We start from the raw sequence: 17868 nt of genomic DNA, 5'->3' as shown, positions 1-17868 counted from the left end.
AAACTTAAAAATGGTGCTGAAAAAGCTGACGTATCATGTTGTAGGCTGTAATGAAATTTCTCTCTGGTTTTTAAGGCCAGGTGAAAGAGGATGTTGCAGCTCTTTGCTCTCCCAACATTGGCTTTATTCTTTCATTGATTGTTAGAAATGAATGTAAACTCTTGGCTTATCAAATTAAGGCACCATCGAACTGTACTAAACCTGCATTTTGCACTAGTGGGTAACTTTGCTGGTTGTAAAAAATAAAGTTGAAATGCATTTATTATCTGGCCTTCTTTCTAACCTTACAGCCGAGTAAGATGCTTGAATCTGATTGATCAACTTGTTTGCATCTTAAGTTAACACTGGATGATAGGTCGGATATCGATGCTAGCTATGGGATTTAGAACCCTGATATGAAGTGGAGGGGTCTAGTCCACCCTGACGAGGTTGGACAAGTCGTAACTCTACCAGAAACTAACTCTGTTTCCCAGGTGGTTTACTAGACCAGTACCCATGCTCTGGGTGAGTTAACAGTCTTAGCTGACAGAGAGACTGAAGAACTTGATGTTTACAATGAAAATTATGGGCATATGTGGTGTAAAATCTATCATAATATACTTCAGGGTGTGGCTACACGTCACTTCTTAAGGAACATGTCAAACAGGATTTAAGGACAGCATTTGGTAAGCATCCATATATAGTCACTTCTGGTTCTGCCAAACCAACATAGATGCTGCTGATACATGAAATACAAGGCTTAGAAAGACGAGTGACCTCAATGTGGTTACCATCACTCCTTACACTCAGCGTTTGAAATCAACAGATGTGTATATCTGCGAAGGTTCTCATTCATCCACCTCATGGTATCCATATTTAGTGGTTGATCCATTAAGGCAACTGGGCATGATAGAGTTCTAAAAGACACTGTCTTCTCTTTGAAAGGCTTCTTCAGTTCTGGACACACTAGAAAGTATGAGTCTCCAAGGAACGTCAAGTCTACCAGTTACATGGAGTTGTCAGCGTAGTTGTTTACCTGGTTTCAGGACTGGTCATTCCCGAGCATCGTTGGGCTCACCACTCTCATCAGAGAACGTGTGACCTGACAAGACTTAGGTACTAGAGTTACAGCTGTACTAAGGATAACCTGTGACAACCTTAACGACTTCAGAACAAGGTTAATGACTCCACCATGCCCCCTACATGGCAAACTGGCAGACTCATAGACTTATATTTTCTAGCTCTGTCCAAATCTCCAAGCACTCTACCAAGTCCAATTGCTTTATTAAATCAAGCTTGGAACAACAGATGTTAAATATGGCCTGATTTGGCAGTGAACTCAACATAAACTATCGATCAGTGTGTTATATTTGTCACAATGAAAGCCCAATGCCCTACGTCGGCAACAGTCATCTTGGTTGCTCTCAAAAACAGCCTGTTTTGCTCTGCATCACAGTTCTTCATTGTGTGAACTAATCCCATATAAACTAATAGTAGTGATTGGCTTGACCTGGATCAGGTCCCATGGATGTCTGTCTGAACCGGATGTTGCCCAGACTCATCTGCCAAACAAAACATGAGCCCCCAGTTTTGTCTGGTTCCCAGGATAACTTCTCTTTGGTTCCCATAAGCTAAGAAGCTCTGCCTCCAGTAGTCGGGTTTCTACAACCCTGTCTGGAAAGTTCAAAGGGCTTCTCCCAAAGACTGGGCTGACTCAACCTACCAATTCTGGCTGTGAGGAGTGCAGGTGTGCTTCTGCCCTGAGGCCGTCATCAGCACTGAAAGGTGATATTAGGTGGTGTTAGTGAGCCAAGCATCAGGCTCTCTATTGAGTCTACTCCTTAATACTTTGTTGTTGATAAATAGACTATCATTCTCTTGTCATAGAACTAGGATGTTTTCTTCGATGTCCAAAAGAAAAGTTTCTCCTATTCTACTAAATAACACAGAAGCTTTATTATCTTAAATTAAGATTGTTGAATATCTATTTGTTTACATGTTGTATCAGTGTGTCTGTGGGAGGCTTAGCACAACATCCGGTATCTTAGTCAAAGCAAATTTGGATCTCTGGAAAAACATGGGAAATCATTTATTTGGGGTCACAGAGTTCACATCAAGTATGAATCCCAGGCGTGCACATTTTACAGATTTACAGCCCTGTGGCTATGAGAGCATGATATACACCTCTCTGATTGGTGATCCGTCATAGTGAGAAATGTTTATACAACGGTAAGACACCTACATCTTTAACACAGACATACACAGGATAGAGAGAGTAATACAAACATCAATCCTGTTGAGTACACCTCAGTCAAAAGAAATGTTTGTTAAGCGTGTGTCTGGCTTGCCTCATAGAGTCTGAAAATATGACAAGGCTAAAAGTGCATTAAAAATAATGTGTCATGGTAACTTTAGAGAGCTTATTTCTCCAGGATTTGTATCTGCTCCACCTTTTACTGAGACTTCTCCCTGAAGTATCACTCAGCTTGTTTCCTTAATGTAGCATTACAGCCCAGTAGCACCACATACAAGTGTTTAATGGCATATTAATCCCCGGGAGAGGGGTCACGGAAACTGTTAGTCGTCTTAATGGTTCTCTCCTGAGGGTTTTGATATTCTTTAAAACCTCAAAGTCTGGCAAGGCAAAGTTGAAAGATGTTTGGAATTAGTCTCAAATTATTATCATGTTACATAGTAAGTCATCACTGACATAAATAGTTTGAGTGGAGTGTTTGTGGTTTCATTTCAACGACTGAGAGCTTCCTGTGGTTTGAATTTACTGTCCTCAGGTTTGGCTTTAAAACTGAAAACAACAGTAAACAATCAAAGAAATCTCTTTTTTTTGGTTTTGTTTCTTTTGTTTTTCAATATGTTGGCAGATTTGCTTCAAACCACCCATACAGCTATTTTCAAAGGCAAAAACATCTTCCGATTTCAAAGGTCTCATTCAAAACCTCTACCCTGAGGGCTACTATTGGTTTCCCATTACAGTTCAACATGAAAAGGTAACACATTACACTTGAAACTATCTTCAAATAAAACGTATGCATTATTGGGTTTTGTTGGGAAGGTAAAAGATAATAGTGTTAAAAAAACACTTCATTTGTTGAAAACTGCTACCACCCTTTGAAATGTAACCCTAAGCCCTTAACAACTGACTATTACCACCAAATTATTCTCTACTTTTTATGATTATCTTCTCTTCCAACATGAGCTCTCACCTTTAAGCCTCTTCTGAGCTGTGTTTCCTTTTCCTAAACTTGAAATTGATTCCCCTTACATAATGCTATATTTACAGCCGGCTTGGCAGGACACACAGACATGGCTCTTTATTTAGTTGGCATGAAATCAGAACGGAGACTTTTGGCTTTTTGACAGCCCTGTGACCTCCCTGAACAGACTGACCCATCGCTGCCCCGGCTGTCCTCAGGACAGCTCATTAAAGCTGGGCTCATTCATACTTCTCAACAGCTGCCTTTGACCAGAGACATTCAGTTTGTCCTTTTGTGTTTGGAGAAGAGTGGATCAAGATTGAATATCTTGCTTGATAGAGTGTCTGACTTTCTGCACTTTGCTTATCTTGAAGCTTCAAGTTAAGGTATCATATTAAAAAGACTCCAGTGCTCATGCAGCCATTATGCTCCATTTTTCTGCTATGATTACCTTGTTCCTGACTGGCCTTTGTAAGGATTGGACAGTAGAGCCTAACAACCCCTTGACCCCCTGTCTTCTGTTCATTTTGTTTCTCATTCAGCATCAGATGGTAATGGATAGCTGTAGTAACTCTATGGAGTCTGTGTTCTCTGCCAGACAATGTCTTCAGGGACTCAGGTGGAGGCTAATGTTTTGGTGTCTGCCTTCAGATTATGTCAATTGACAGGCAAGGACCACCATGACAACAGGAAGAGAATTAGCCATCGATATCTTGCTGGGGGTCAGGTGACAAAAGACGCCCATTATAGATGCATGGGAAGATGTAGCCGCAGAGAAAGGAGCTTTACACAAGGAGTCTGTATGGCTTGAGTCAAGTCCACAAGTGTAATGGGAGCGCAGTATATGCACTTGAATTCAAGACAGAAAATGTAACTTAAATGACTAAAAGCTTTGGTGTGTTAGCTTCATTTGAAGAGTTAGCCTAAAGAAGAAGAGCACAAACAGGAGGTCGGGTAAACAAACTTCTTCATTACTTCAGCCCATATTTGCTATTATAAAGCTTGTAGAAGATAAAACCACAGTCTGTATAAAACATGGACATCGTCTGCGTAATGTCACATCCTGGTTTCTGAGAAGAAGTTCTGAAGCTAAATGATTGTTGTGGCAATATTAGAAATGCTGGATCATCATAGAAGTAGTCAAAGAAGTGACGCTGAGGTGGGTCATCAGCCATTTGGCAAGTCATGCCTGCCTGTCAGGACGCATGACCCGATCTGATCTTGGTCATCTCAGAAAGTTTGGTTTGAAATTGGTGACAAAGAGACAATCCATATGACAGGTCAATTAAACTCAGTCGTATGTTATTCTATGTTTACAAAAACTGTGTATACTATAGAATCAAACCTGGTAGGTTGGTGTATTTTTGCTGAGCATAGCTAAGCTAGCATAAAAGATGGCTTATACAAGCAATGTAGAGGAATTTTATGCTTGTTTTGCCAAAGTAAGAAACTTTTGTTTTCACAAAGTAAGAAAATCCTAAAATTTCCAAAACATAATTTTCAGTCTTGTCTTCATATTAAGAACTAAAGAATGGTAAATATCTGGTATCAGGTTAGAAATCAGTATTGGCCAATATCAAAGCCCAGGTATCAGTATTGGTATCAGGACTTCAAAAAGTCAGATTAGCCCACCACAACTTTGTGTAAGGAGACAGCTCTAAAGATCTGATTTTGTGAAATACATTATCTATTAAGTTGTTTATTTAAAGAATAATATGAAGGAGTCATGCACAAAATGTGCAGCACTGTGCAACACAGATGAGTTTAATTACCAATGTCTGATGAGCTGCACCTGTACGCTTAGATCATAACTGGTATCAAGTCTTAGAAAGTTAGATCAGTGCATCCCTGCTTTTCAGCAAACTCAACCACGCCCAAAATTTTATTATATTTTACATAACTCATTGAATCTTCCAAGTGGAAAAACAGTGTTTTGGGATTAGCTATTCAGAGGGTAAAACAATATATCAGGCTGAAAAGATGTTTATTTTTGCTGTGAAATTTGGTATTTTAAAGTTGGATTAATGGGGATTCCTTTGCTTTTGGGACCACCTCTAGTGGACACTTGAGTAATTGCTGTCTCTTGCACTTGAGCAACATTGCTGTTTGATTCAAGACACATCTGCTGCTACTTTCACTGACATTGCTTACAAATATATGTTTACAAATGTAAAGTTTTTGTTAGTAGTTGTTTTCTTCTATTTCTAGTTAGTCAGTTTGATCTTGATCTGCATCAGGCCAACTAAGTTACTGAAGTCGGCACTTTTTCTTTGAACTAATAAATAAATAAGTTGTATTTATATCAGAAGACAATGAAGATACCAAAATCTAGAAAAAAAAGAAACAACAAGAGAAGAAACATTTTGCGGTTTAGTGTTGAATGGCGCTCCAGTGTGAATGGGAGATTCCATGTTTGCTCATGGGGTCGTGCCCTCTGTTGGACCAGTGGCCTTTCTAAACCCAAGCCTTCACAGAGATTTGGCCATTGTTCCCATTACAGTGCTCCAGAGGAGTGTGTGTGTGTGTGTGTGTGTGTGTGTGTGTGTGTGTGTGTGTGTGTGTGTGTGTGTGTGTGTGTGTGTGTGTGTGTGTGTGTGTGTGTGTGTGTGTGTGCACTCCCCAACCCCCTCTTCAAACCTGCCCTCCCTCCCCTCCTTCCCTTTCTCTTTCACACCCTCTCAGCTGTGCTCACTCACTCATTCTGAGCCGGGCCAAAAAGTGGCAGAGCGGCTCCTCAGTCAGGAACTCTCGTCCTCAAGTTAACCCGGGTGGCTGAGACTCTGTAATCCACTCGGGGGCTTCTTTTCTGGAGAGTGGAGGAGACATGGAGATGGTCCATCAGGGGATTCATAGTTTACCTCAGTATGGATTATACGGTGTCACATCCTCACATCAAGGTAACAGATGAGTGCATTATTTGACTTTTCAGAGCTTTTATAGTTTTTTCTTTACTACACTACGTGAGAGGTGCTTGTCTGGGCACTGATGTCTTTGCTTCAGACTTCTTTGTTGAAACAGCTGCACTTTTCAGAGGGATTAGATCATCTGGAGGTGATATTACTCATGAATGAAAGGCTGTAAATAAGGCTGCTGTCATCTGTAAGCTGAGAGAGGAAAAGAGGTTTTGTTCCCTCTTGTAATCCTCGTCATGACTCTGTTTGAATGAAAACATTTTGTATTGTGTTGTGTTTTGTCGCTCGCAGAGTGACTTCCTGTTCTGTTGGGTGTATTTATGATGTGTGGACTTCTCAGAAGACTATCATTAGACACAATATTGAATCTCAACCTGCCCCTGCTTGCATGCAAAGAGGACAACTCTCACAGACAAGACAAGAAACATCACTGTAAACAGTTAATCTCACACTGTACACAAACGCACACGGACACAGACGCTGAGCAAATTCTGACACGTACTTTTGTCATTTCAAGCTAAACAAGGTAGTTAAAGTGTCTGCACAGTTTCTGGGCCAGCAACAGCTGCTTCCTCCACTTGGCAGGCAGAACATCCAGAGTCTGGAAGAAGTTAACATTTTCTCACCAAGTCTCACACAAAGTGTTTTTCACTGTTGAGCTTTCAGAGTATTTGTTAGGTCATTTTTCACACTGTAGCACACTTTTCCTTTCTGTCAAGATTGAGGTTTTTTGTTTTGTTTTGGGTTTTTTGTGACACAACATTTCTGCAGTGAGCTGATTTTAATGCTTCCAATGAAAATGTCAAACTACCTAAAAGTTGTAGGATTCTGTATGAGGTTCAGTTTTATGTATGATAGTATATTAGGTCCGCTAGGAATATTTCTCCTTTTTTCAAGAATGACAGCTGTTTAGAGCTAGGGCACTTTAAAGACCTTTTCAGCCTAAAGTTTGATAATAGCACTGCTCCTGTGTAAATACAAAAGGGCTGATTTAAGTAACCAGAAACTATGTGACTTTTATATTCAGATGATTAGACACTAATTTAAAATGAGTGGGGATGGCTCAGTCATTGTAGTCGTCTCTCAGCTGAAAGGTCGGGGTTCAGTGATCACATGCTGAAGTGTCCTTGCGCAAAACAATGCTGTCGTTATGTGGTATTCCTTCTCAGCCACTAGAGGGCTTGTCGCCAATGTTCTTATTATTGACAATCTGGAAAAGCAAGGGCATTCGTTGTAAAACTGCCAAATCAACACGTGGAACACGAATAAGAAACAAGTGATCCATTTAAAAAAGGAAAAGCAGGAAGAAGATACGCTACTTTAAACATTCTTACATTTATTATATTAAATTTCTATAGAGCCTGTTCTAAGTGCTGCTAATTTTAACACACTTCATCTTAAATTACTTTTTTTTAAATGTCTTTTTTTTCAGTTATAATGAAGCCCCAGTCAAACCATTAACATGTTTTGTTGTATTGTCAAAGGATATCCAATAATATCCGTTCAACCTTTTTGATCATCTTGATAGCAAGCTGTAGATGTGTGGCTTTTTTTTTTGTTGAGAATCTATTGTAACTGGAGATTGCGCTCTTAAAAAAATATATACATATATATATTTAATTTATTTGTTTATTTGTTTTGCATTACCCCTTATCCTTAAATTTAGGATCTACCAGAATTATAAAAGCCCTGGTGTCACTTCTTTTGTCTATCTCTGACCAAAAAACAAAAAAAAAGAAAATAACTTCCCAACTGTTGCTCTAATTTGTGACACACACACAATATTTTTTTTCGCATAAGTGTAAGATTTTATGTAAATAGTTTCCTACTTCATTTAACCGACATGTTGTAGAATAGGAGCAGCATTGTTTTACAGGACTTACAGACTGAGGTGTATCAGTGCTTCAGGTATTTGTGAGCAATTACAGCACAGTGGGATCCTTTGTTGTCTCCCACCTGTTTTCAACCATTAGTTAAAGACTAGTCTGCAGCTGGCCACTCATTACGGTCAGTGGTCCACGCTGGAATGAACAGGTGTTGGCTCAACTCAAAGTAACTCAGACGGTAAAGTCAGGGCACTCTTAAATAAAAGAATAGAGATATCCAGATTTAATTTTGATTTTTTTGCAACAGAAACTGAAACTGCACAGAAACCTGCCAGATTTTTTCTGGATCAAAATCTCAAGGTGAAAAGAAATCACGCTCTGTTCATCTTTGTTGTTTTCATACAAGCTGTCCTCCAAAGTTAAGTCTGCATGCAACTGTACAGCTGACATTTGTTCACAGCTAAGTGTCTGAGACCTCGCCGCAGTGTGCTGAAGCGTGGAGAATCAGGGGAACTGTGACAGCTGTCACGGTTGTCTCTTCAGGTACAGTCGTCTTAAAAGTGAAGTTCCTCAGCTCTCCCTGGTAGTGAGCTCCTGCTAGCTTTGGTCTCATTTAAGAGGCGATGACGGGGAGGGTTTTTTTTTTTTTTTGGACACACATCACAGGAAGGCTGACAATTGTGTGGGGGAGAATATTACTTGCAGGCAACTACAGTCTGTAAAGAAACTGTCAGAGGGGAGCCGTCTGCTGTTTATGTACTCACAGGCTACAAGATGATACGTGAACTCATCTTTCAGAGGTTACTTCTTAAAAGTCTTGACAGCTGAGAAAGTTACAATGAAATGAAAGCAAATATTTGTGATTAGTGTAAACAAGCTCGAGGTTTCTCTGCTCGTCTTTGTACTTAGAGCTTTTGTAAACCTGGAGTCAAATCATTGACTGGATTATAAATTTGCAAGGTTAGGAGACAAGACTCTCATCTTGGACTGATGTGGATTCTCTTTTTTCTTTTTTTGCATATTGCTTAAAAAACTCTCCTTCAGGACTTTTAACTTCAGACGGTTGCTGAGTATTGAAATAAATCAGTAGTCATGGATGATCAAAGCAGTTTAAAACACAGATGTCATTCACCAAAAGATGACACAATCTCTGCAGCTGCTAGTCTGCTTTTATAATAAACCCTTTCCCTCCTAGTCATGAACACATGGCATTTTGTTAAAAGCTGCATGACACATCTCTGCCAGACGGGAAAAGTAAGTGTGTGGTTATAAAAACACAGAGAAAGAGAGTTTCTTTTATCTCTGGTGCAGCTCTGTTTGCTGCTGGCTAGTTTTATTTTTCCCATCCCTTATTCACTAAAATGTCCAACAGGTTTACTGACAATGGCAGCAGGCTGAGCAGTATCAGCAAACACCCAATGCACAGAGCTTTCAGTCTACCTCAGGGGTTTCCAAACTTTTCAGCCAACATCCCCAAAATATAGTATAATATAGTGGTTTCCTGTGACCGGCGACCCACAGCTGTAGGAATACACAAATAAGCCAAACCAAACAAAACAAAACAAACAAAACAGATCAAAGATATTCTGTTGGCATTTTTATGAAAAATGTAACCCCAGCTTTGTCAATGTTTAAATCAATAAATTGAATGTTCAACTGCAGATCATTTTTTTGGAAGGCATGTTGTGGCCTTCTCTCTTATAGCACACGATCAGATAGGTTTCTCTTCAGGTCAGTGTGTCAACTCCCATTGGATCTGCTCTGTTGTGGTCCGGCTTCCTCCCTGCTCCGGCAGGTTGGAGCAAATATGCAAGCCTATTCGTTTTGCTGGATGCTGGAGCTGTGACGCGTCAATTTATAAAAAGCAGAACAAGCTGGACAGGAAGTTGTGCATGGAAATTGCCCAAAAACGTCGACCTTTCAAACATAGACTGGACAAAAACATGGACGTAGCCTCCGCGACATCTCCCATCTGTTCCTGAAATGAAGCCAATCTGCAGCCACATTTGCTATGACGCCAGCTGTGAGTTCTTCGAACAGCTACAGGGCGCCCGCCAGTCACGTGACCTGAGCTGTGTCTCTGATTGGACAATCAAACGATCCTAATAACTTCTAAACCACCAAGTTAAAAAAAATTCCTTCACTGTACAATGTGTGCTGATAGTAAAATCAGCGTTTTAGACCCAAGCCATTTTTGAACCAGGCTGTAAATATGCTTTTTGCCATACACTCTTGATTTCGTAAAAGTCTGTTTTTATGGCCGGGTGTGTACATGACTTCTAGTCTTTCTGCAGCCATCCTCAAGCGGATTGTCGATTAACAACAACTTTTAGTACTTCCGTATAGGCTCTGTTTTTACAAACCAGTTGTTGCCCCTTGCTTTCAGATTAAAATAAACCATGTCTAAACCAGATCGTATTTATCTTAACTACAACAAAAGATCAGGGTATTGAGTAGAGCTTGCCCAGGTTTGAGGTTTTACAGCTCAACATGAACATGTCTTATTTTGCTCTAAAATTCTGAATGAAAGGCATTACTATAACAGGTTGTTTCAAGCCTATGTTTGGCTCATCAACATTTTCTTGGTCTTGTGAGTTTGACAGGATTCCTTCCTTGGCCACACCACAGATTCCTCATAACATCCAGGAGTATGTGATCCACTATTGTTTTAACGTGATGTTGGCACATTTTTGCTGATTTTGAGGAATATAAAATATTTCTGTACATGGGTGGTGCAGGATTTTTAGCTCCTGTTGTCTCAGTAAATCAATATAAAAAAAAGAGCAGTCTTTTTACCCATTTTGTTATCCCAGTTTTTGAAGTCTTTCCCAGGAAGTAGTCCAACTCCTAAGTGAGTTTGACACATCACCCGTCTCTGTAAACTGCAGACACTGTGGAGGAAAGCTGAACATCAACAGGAAATGGCAGGAGGAACAGGACTGTGCTGTAATAGCCGTGGTATGCTGTATAATCCTGTTGCACGCTTGTTTAACAGGTTCACAAGCGTTGTTTCCAACAGGAAATGCTGTCTTCCCATCCAAGCAGCGGAAACTGGGGCTCAACAGTGAGGGCTGATTGATTTTAAATGTGGACAAAAGCACCCGCAGGGACACCAGAGAATCACAATTACTTTGCATGACAATCAGTGTAAACAATGCTGAGAAAATGTTACATACCAAATTAGCCACTGTGTCTGATTGATGCCACTGTGGAATACATCCGTCAGATCCACTTGAGTGGTCTATGCATCAAATTTAGACTGATTAGCTGGAGTAATGTGACATTTGGACAAAGGGGATTGGTTGGACGTGTGTCATTCTCTTGGCAAAGCTATTTCAAATGCTTAATTCTAGCTTTCAGATATCCACAGAGGTCTTTGGACTCAACTGGATGCATGAGTCAGGATTTGCCACACCAGTCATTATTGAAGTTTACAAAGCCAGTTTTCTGGGGGGTAAACCAATGAAACTGCCAAAACATTTATTTCTCCAAAGACCAAGTATCGAAGAGGAGGCAAATACTACGACAGTATGCTAACAAAATACTGATCACTCATTAATTTAGCGTCATGTCCTCTGCATTCCAGCTGATGACGTTGTCTTTTATTGGCTTTACCCACAGCAGTCTTGTCCAAGGTTCAGTTAAATACAAAACTACTATAGTTGTGCACCAACAATGCAAAAACTTAGAGAGGGGGTGTTTTGCTTTGTAGTAGAAAAATACAGGTTATTTTTATCTTTGTTTAAAACTACTAAGGGTGCATCAGAGGGACAATATGCCTAAAAAACTACAATACTCACTCTTAAAGGAAAATTGACCCCTATTGCAATAAAAAGTCAGGACACTGAATTGTCTGCCCGTGTAGGCATGGAATAAATATCAATCTACACTGTTGCATTATGGTTGATTTACCACATGCAGGCTAACAGTGACAAATGCTGCATTCGCAAAATATTAAAAATCGAATATACTGTTGTCCTGACTTGTGTGAAGTACATTGTTGTAATTCCAGTGCAAAATATCAATCTGCTTTTTACCTTTTAGGCGAATTCTATATTTCCAGTCCATCAGACATTGTTATGTGTCAGATCAGGGTTGTCTTACTTAATCAGTTTGATTAAATTCTCTGCTTTATAATGGTTTTGTTATCTGGACAATAAAATAAATGGTGTGCTTTACCTCCCCCTGGGTAAACATGGGTCGATCCAAATCTGAAAGCAGCAAAAACACTATTTTTTTTAACTGTTTGACTTTTATTTTTTAAAGAAAAAAAGGCTGAAAAATATTTTCCCATCTTTATTTTGTAATCCCCTTTAATAGTGATAGAGTATCAGTTTCAGTCTGGCACTGTGGATGATTTTCTCATGACTCTAAAAACTGTTGGCACGCCCCTGATAGCCACCGTGTTACACGGTCTGTCTCCCACAGTGGACACATCGACACTCGTCCTCTCCCCTCCTCTTCCTCCTCTTCCTCTCTGTGAAATTAAACCTGTAAACCTGTAAGCTGCTGTGACAAGTTTGTCACTCGGGTTAATCATCTGAAACGCTGTTAAACGACATATTTCGGAGAGACGGTGACGCTTCAACCGGCTGCAGGAGGAATCACATGTGCGAATGTAAGTGAGCTGCGTTCACCGGCGGTGTTCCGGTTTGTTGATAAATTGCGTCTTTGAATATCTGTTGCGCGTCTCTGCATGAGGAAGATGTATGTTCTGTGCGGATGTTGATTCTTACTAAAGCAGATGAGCTTAAGCTTCTTCCTCATGTATGTTGTGTGTAAATGACTGAAGACGTGTGCGCAAATATTAGTCTTAAGTTTCATGCTGCTCAGGCAAAAGTGTTGCTTTGCATGTTCAAGTCTAACGATGGGGGTGTGATTGTTAATCAATGATGCCTTCTCTACGTGAAGTGTAATTAATGAGAGCTCAGGAGGAAGTCAATAACGGGTAGTGACTAATCACTGGATCGGAGGACGAAAGCACTTGCCTGGAATTAAAAGGAAGGAGCTTACTTCCTGGATGTAAATCACCATATTTGTCAAATAACTAATGTTCTTGACATAATAACATTTTCAGCTATCAAACTAGACATCTTGATTGTTTCTCGAGACTGAATGGAGGATGCTTGTAAGTAGATTGCTTTGAGAGAAGTGGAAATCAAATTAGTCATAAAATTCAGCATTATTTTGCAGCAAACTGTATTTGTTTTTTGCTTTTGTTTTGTTTTTAATCTTCAAACCTACTTTGATATGATCTTGAATCAAATGCAAATTGCTTAGCCATGTAAAAAATAAAAGATAATAAAAGAATAAAAATAATAATAATAATAATATAAATAGGCTCTATATAGATGACTGTAAAATTGAATCTAAGAGAAGCTATTTTTTAAAATGTTTTTTAGTGTTTTTTAATGCTCAATGATAAGTCAGAAATTAAAACTAATGGGTATAAAACAATAAATAAATGAATAAATAAATAAATAAGTGCAAACAGCGAAGTCAGATCCATTTATTGATTACTCTAGTCATTTAGTTTGTATAACATTAATTAAGGCACATGAGAATGCCAAAAGTCTGCAGTAAAGGGCAGTGATAGTGATAATGATTTGTTTTCTTTCCAGTCAATTAACAACATTGACCGAGGGACTTTTTTCTTAGTCCAAAAACACACAAAAACACTGCCATCTGATTCATGCTATCATGGCCATGAGGTCAAACACACAGTTAAAACGTTGCCAGAAAAAAGTTGACATGAGATGCAGCCCTTGGTAAAATTACGGCCTATGACTTGGCCTTTGCATCCATAAAAAAAAAAGAAATACTTTGAATGATCTCAGTCTTAACCAAACCCTGACAGTTTCTCCAGTCTGTTCATACTGGCAGCCCATAAGCATTGTGGACATGTAGTGCTTGCCCTGTGTGGCATACTCAGGGCGAACACTGGCATCTGCTGCCCACTAATGAGATCTCATTAAGACTGACTGGAAGCATCCATCTCACTGTCAAAGATTGGCTCTAAATTTACTGGAGCTGTCCAGGGACGAAGGCATTTTAGTCTGAATCAGTGGCTCACTTTGTTACGCTCATCATCAAAGATTGTTGATTAGGGCTGTGAAATAATAGCTTTGTTTAAATGCGCTGACTTGATACATTTCGGTAGTTAATGGGGATTAATCACGTTTGGAATTCCACTTCACAGTACTTTTTGTCACATTAACAATGTAAAGCAATCCTTACAATTATCTTGATTTGAGCTACACCAGTTTGGTCCAAAACCATTGCTATGTCCCAAGTTGCACACTTCTATTGGTACACTTCTATGTAATGCACTGCATACACCCTGCACTTACTAGAACAGTGCACAAACTCTTACAAGGTATTGTTGTCCCCAGTCAAACACTGCAGCTTTGGGCTCACCAGAAGCTACATCGCCATTCTTTTGTCCATGCCTGACTCTTCTTCTGTGAAGCCAATATAACAATCGTTGAGGGTGAGAAGTGTTCCACACTCAACTTTCTGACCGTTTTCAGTGCGCCAACTGGGAAATCAAAGTGCTCTGCGTTTTCCATACTGTCAGTGTGAACGCACTTATGCACTCAAAATAGTCAGTGGAAGTACAAAAGTATATGGTTTAGGACACAGCACAAGACTTGCAGGTAGGTGGCATCTCTGAGGGGCCCAAAAGTTAAGGAAACTCGCGTTTGGTAGATTATTTCTTTGTAGTAACAATGCTACTTAGCAATAGATCTTATATTTTTGAAAAACCTGGTGATTTCCTTTTTAAATGGAGCCAAATTTGTAAGAAACATGCCTTTGTGGGATGAGCAGCAGAGCTGAGTATATGGGTTGCACCCATTGAAAATTTGCCAAATTTCTTCCAATGCCAAACATCTTGTTCTGCTGTTGACTCTTGTTTGATGGATTGGGTGATTAAAGCCCGAAGAAACAAAGAGTATTGGTTATAGTTCGATCTCTATATTTAAGGATAACATGAAGATAGCTCCAAGTACATAAACTCAAACACCATATAGCTCCTTTACCTTTGTCTGCTGCCATCCTTCTGATCAGCTGCACCTGTATGCTTAGCTCACAGGTGATAGCTCTGATATAGTGAGACTCCAGCCTTGTTTGACATCTTTGACTGATCAACTGACCTATCCGGAGTTTCTTTTAAAGGGAAATTTGCTTTAAAAAAGCACAGTAGTGTTGTTACTTTCCTCCTAGCTGCAGTAGGGAGCACTGCAGATAGCATGGACACTGCAGTGGTTCATCTACTATAATATCCTGTAAAAAATCAAATTTTACCAGTACAGGGCTGTGAGTATAGACCAGTTTATTTTCATGCCATTAATGTCAGAAATAACCACGTTTTATTTTTTAATGGTTTTATTTATCTTCTGAATGTGCTATTTTGTACCTTTCAGCACATAGATTAAAAAAAATTAAAAAGTGAAAATATGTTTATTTCAGTCTTAAATGGCACAAAAAACAATAATGTTGATTAGTATTTGGCATTTTGGGGCATATCGGCATCAGCCTTTTTTTTAATCCGACGACTGATATGAAATCCATTCAAAACTGTGTTGTTTTGGCTCTGATGCTTCTCTGCACAGAATTTCTCCCTGTCTACTTCATGGAAGCCCTGGATGGTCATTTAAAATCAGTCATGTAAAACCAAACAGAAAATTAATTAAACTACATTACATGCCTGTATACAGCAGCACAAACTCAATTCTGTCCAGTTTTATTGCAGTTACATAGAAATTTTGGAAAACTTTTTTGACTGTAGAAAACTTTAGCTATTTATTTTTTTAAGTTTTCATTTAACTTTATAAAACATGCTGCGAAGCCTGGGAGCTGTTTAGTAAACATATGCTCGAAGGCATTTGAATACAGTTAAGTGTTGGAGTTTGTATTGTTCAAAATTTTTATGCCAATATTTTCATTTTGACTGTAAATTAATATCGGCTTCAAATATTGGTTATCGGCCTCCTTGCCTACTGATAATCAGTTTTGGTATCGGCCCCAAAAAATCCATATTGGTCTATCTCTAATGTTGATGCTAATAGCCCTGTACTAATGAAATGATCTACTTACAAATAATACCTGTAACATGCAGGCGTAATTATTATGTTTGAGAAATTATTAAGTTTAAGGGGAAATGAACAGAAGTTCAAAGTCTTAATAATCTGATTTATCCAAGCAAAATCGAATTATAGACACAAATGGCATCAACCCAGGTCAAATCTACAACCCAAACATACTACAACAGTAGATATAAATATAGGAATTAGTACTTTGAACACTAGACACGTCAACACACCTGGACGGACACATTACAACACACACTTAAGTGCTTTTTCACTACAGATGAATAGATCCAGGATTGATAAACCAGAGGTCAAACTGCTTTCAGGAATAGAGCTGAGTTATATCAAACATTGTTATTGGAGCCTGACAGCAGCATGATAGCCTGAGTTGAACAAGCCATATTTAAAGAAAGGGCCCTGAATAGACACATACCCATCCCTCTGTTTTATATGATTTTGAGATCTGCTGCTGACTTAATTTAGAGAACGACGCAATTTATAAGCTGTACAATCAATTAATGCATTAAAGGAGATAATAATGCGGTTTTGACGAAGCCATGTGGGGTTTATTTCTGCTTCATTAGGACTTGTCTGTCATGTTGTTCTGTAGCAGCCGATAAATATTTCCTGCATGCAGATCTCACCCTGTGCCTCAATCAATGGAGCAGCATCCCTGGTGGTCAAACTCATGAATAATTCAGAATTTGCGTGACACACCATTTGTCTCTTAATGATTCATCTTCTCCCATAATACACCAGGTGCATCGCTGTGAACGTATTGTTTGTTTCATCGTAATGAAGCTGAAATGGAGCAGTGGAAATGGTTCTGTAGTCATAGTGATCATATTGGTGATGTGAAACAGGTCCAGACCCTCGGCTCCAATCAGTGCGGTGTCATATGATGGCAGACAGAGAGCACATGGTTGATAACTGTGAGATGTATTCTACACGAAGGACAACTTCTTCTTCTTCTTCTTCATGTGTTTGATTCAGTAAATAAAGTGCTCTTTATAAACTTGAGCTTTGTTTGCACCAGGAGGTCTGACACCACCCGGGGCTCTGTCATTCTGTCTCTTTTCTATTAAAAAAATAAAAAAATAAAAATCAGTTTCTCATTATTTCATCTGAATGTTTGCCCTTCAGCATGCAGAATATTTCATAATAAAATGGATACTTGAAAGACTGTGTGAGCATCAGGTGCTGGAGGGAAATCATTTCTCTTTCTCTGCTCACCTTGAATCTGGTTTTGATGTTTTTCGACATCAGCTTATTTCAAACCAATCAGAGTGCAGTATGCAACAAGCGCACGACACATGGAGACTCAAAGCCTCCAGAACATATTTCTGAAAGTAGAAGAAATTGAGCGTCCTTTGAAACGAAGAACTTTTGCATATCTGAGGGGTTTTGAGTTTTAAGGAGAAGATGCAAGTCTGAGAAATTATGTCAAGGTCATGAAAACTTTTAGGGACAAAAATCCAGCGTGTGTGGGAAAGATTTCAGGAGGGGATGTTTAACTACGATTTGAAAGTCATTGAGGATCATCAGCGTTCACAGAGTTTAATTCCTCATTATTTAAAAAAAGAGAGTTTACACACGTCAGTCATTTATGTTTGTGTTTCTTGTGTTTCATCAGGGGGAGACAGAGAGCGGATGACAGCCAACCATGAGACCTACCTGCTCATGGCCAGCACCCAGAATGACATGGAGGATTGGGTGAAGACGATCCGCAGGGTCATCTGGGCTCCTTTTGGTGGAGGTCAGTAGATCTTTAACATCACTTTTGCTTCATCAGACCTTGGTCTTTCACATTTGATGGGTCAGGGAGTATATTTAACTTAATGAAAGAAAA

At 39.3% G+C, this 17868-nt stretch overlaps 1 protein-coding gene across 5 annotated transcripts in view; it reads left to right on the top strand.

Moving 5' to 3' along the window:
* Positions 1-17868, top strand: part of arhgap24 (Rho GTPase activating protein 24) — a 93510-nt gene that overhangs the window by 57626 nt on the left and 18016 nt on the right. For 3 of the 5 annotated variants that reach the window (XM_074690025.1, XM_074690026.1, XM_074690028.1), the window contains one exon: positions 17653-17775. In XM_074690025.1, coding sequence (XP_074546126.1) covers positions 17653-17775 — 123 coding nt within the window. Of the gene's footprint in view, positions 1-6014; positions 6089-12344; positions 12548-17652; positions 17776-17868 lie in introns of those variants that run through there. The other 2 variants (XM_074690027.1, XM_074690029.1) reach the window with 2 other exon arrangements.

This window comes from Halichoeres trimaculatus, unplaced genomic scaffold, assembly GCF_033239565.1.
Source record: "Halichoeres trimaculatus isolate MK-OKI-2021-1 unplaced genomic scaffold, fHalTri1.1 fHalTri1_scaffold_16, whole genome shotgun sequence".
Classification (NCBI taxonomy): Eukaryota; Metazoa; Chordata; class Actinopteri; order Labriformes; family Labridae; genus Halichoeres; species Halichoeres trimaculatus.
The sequence above is the reverse complement of the archived record's forward strand: the minus strand, read 5'-3'. Positions and strand labels throughout refer to the sequence as shown.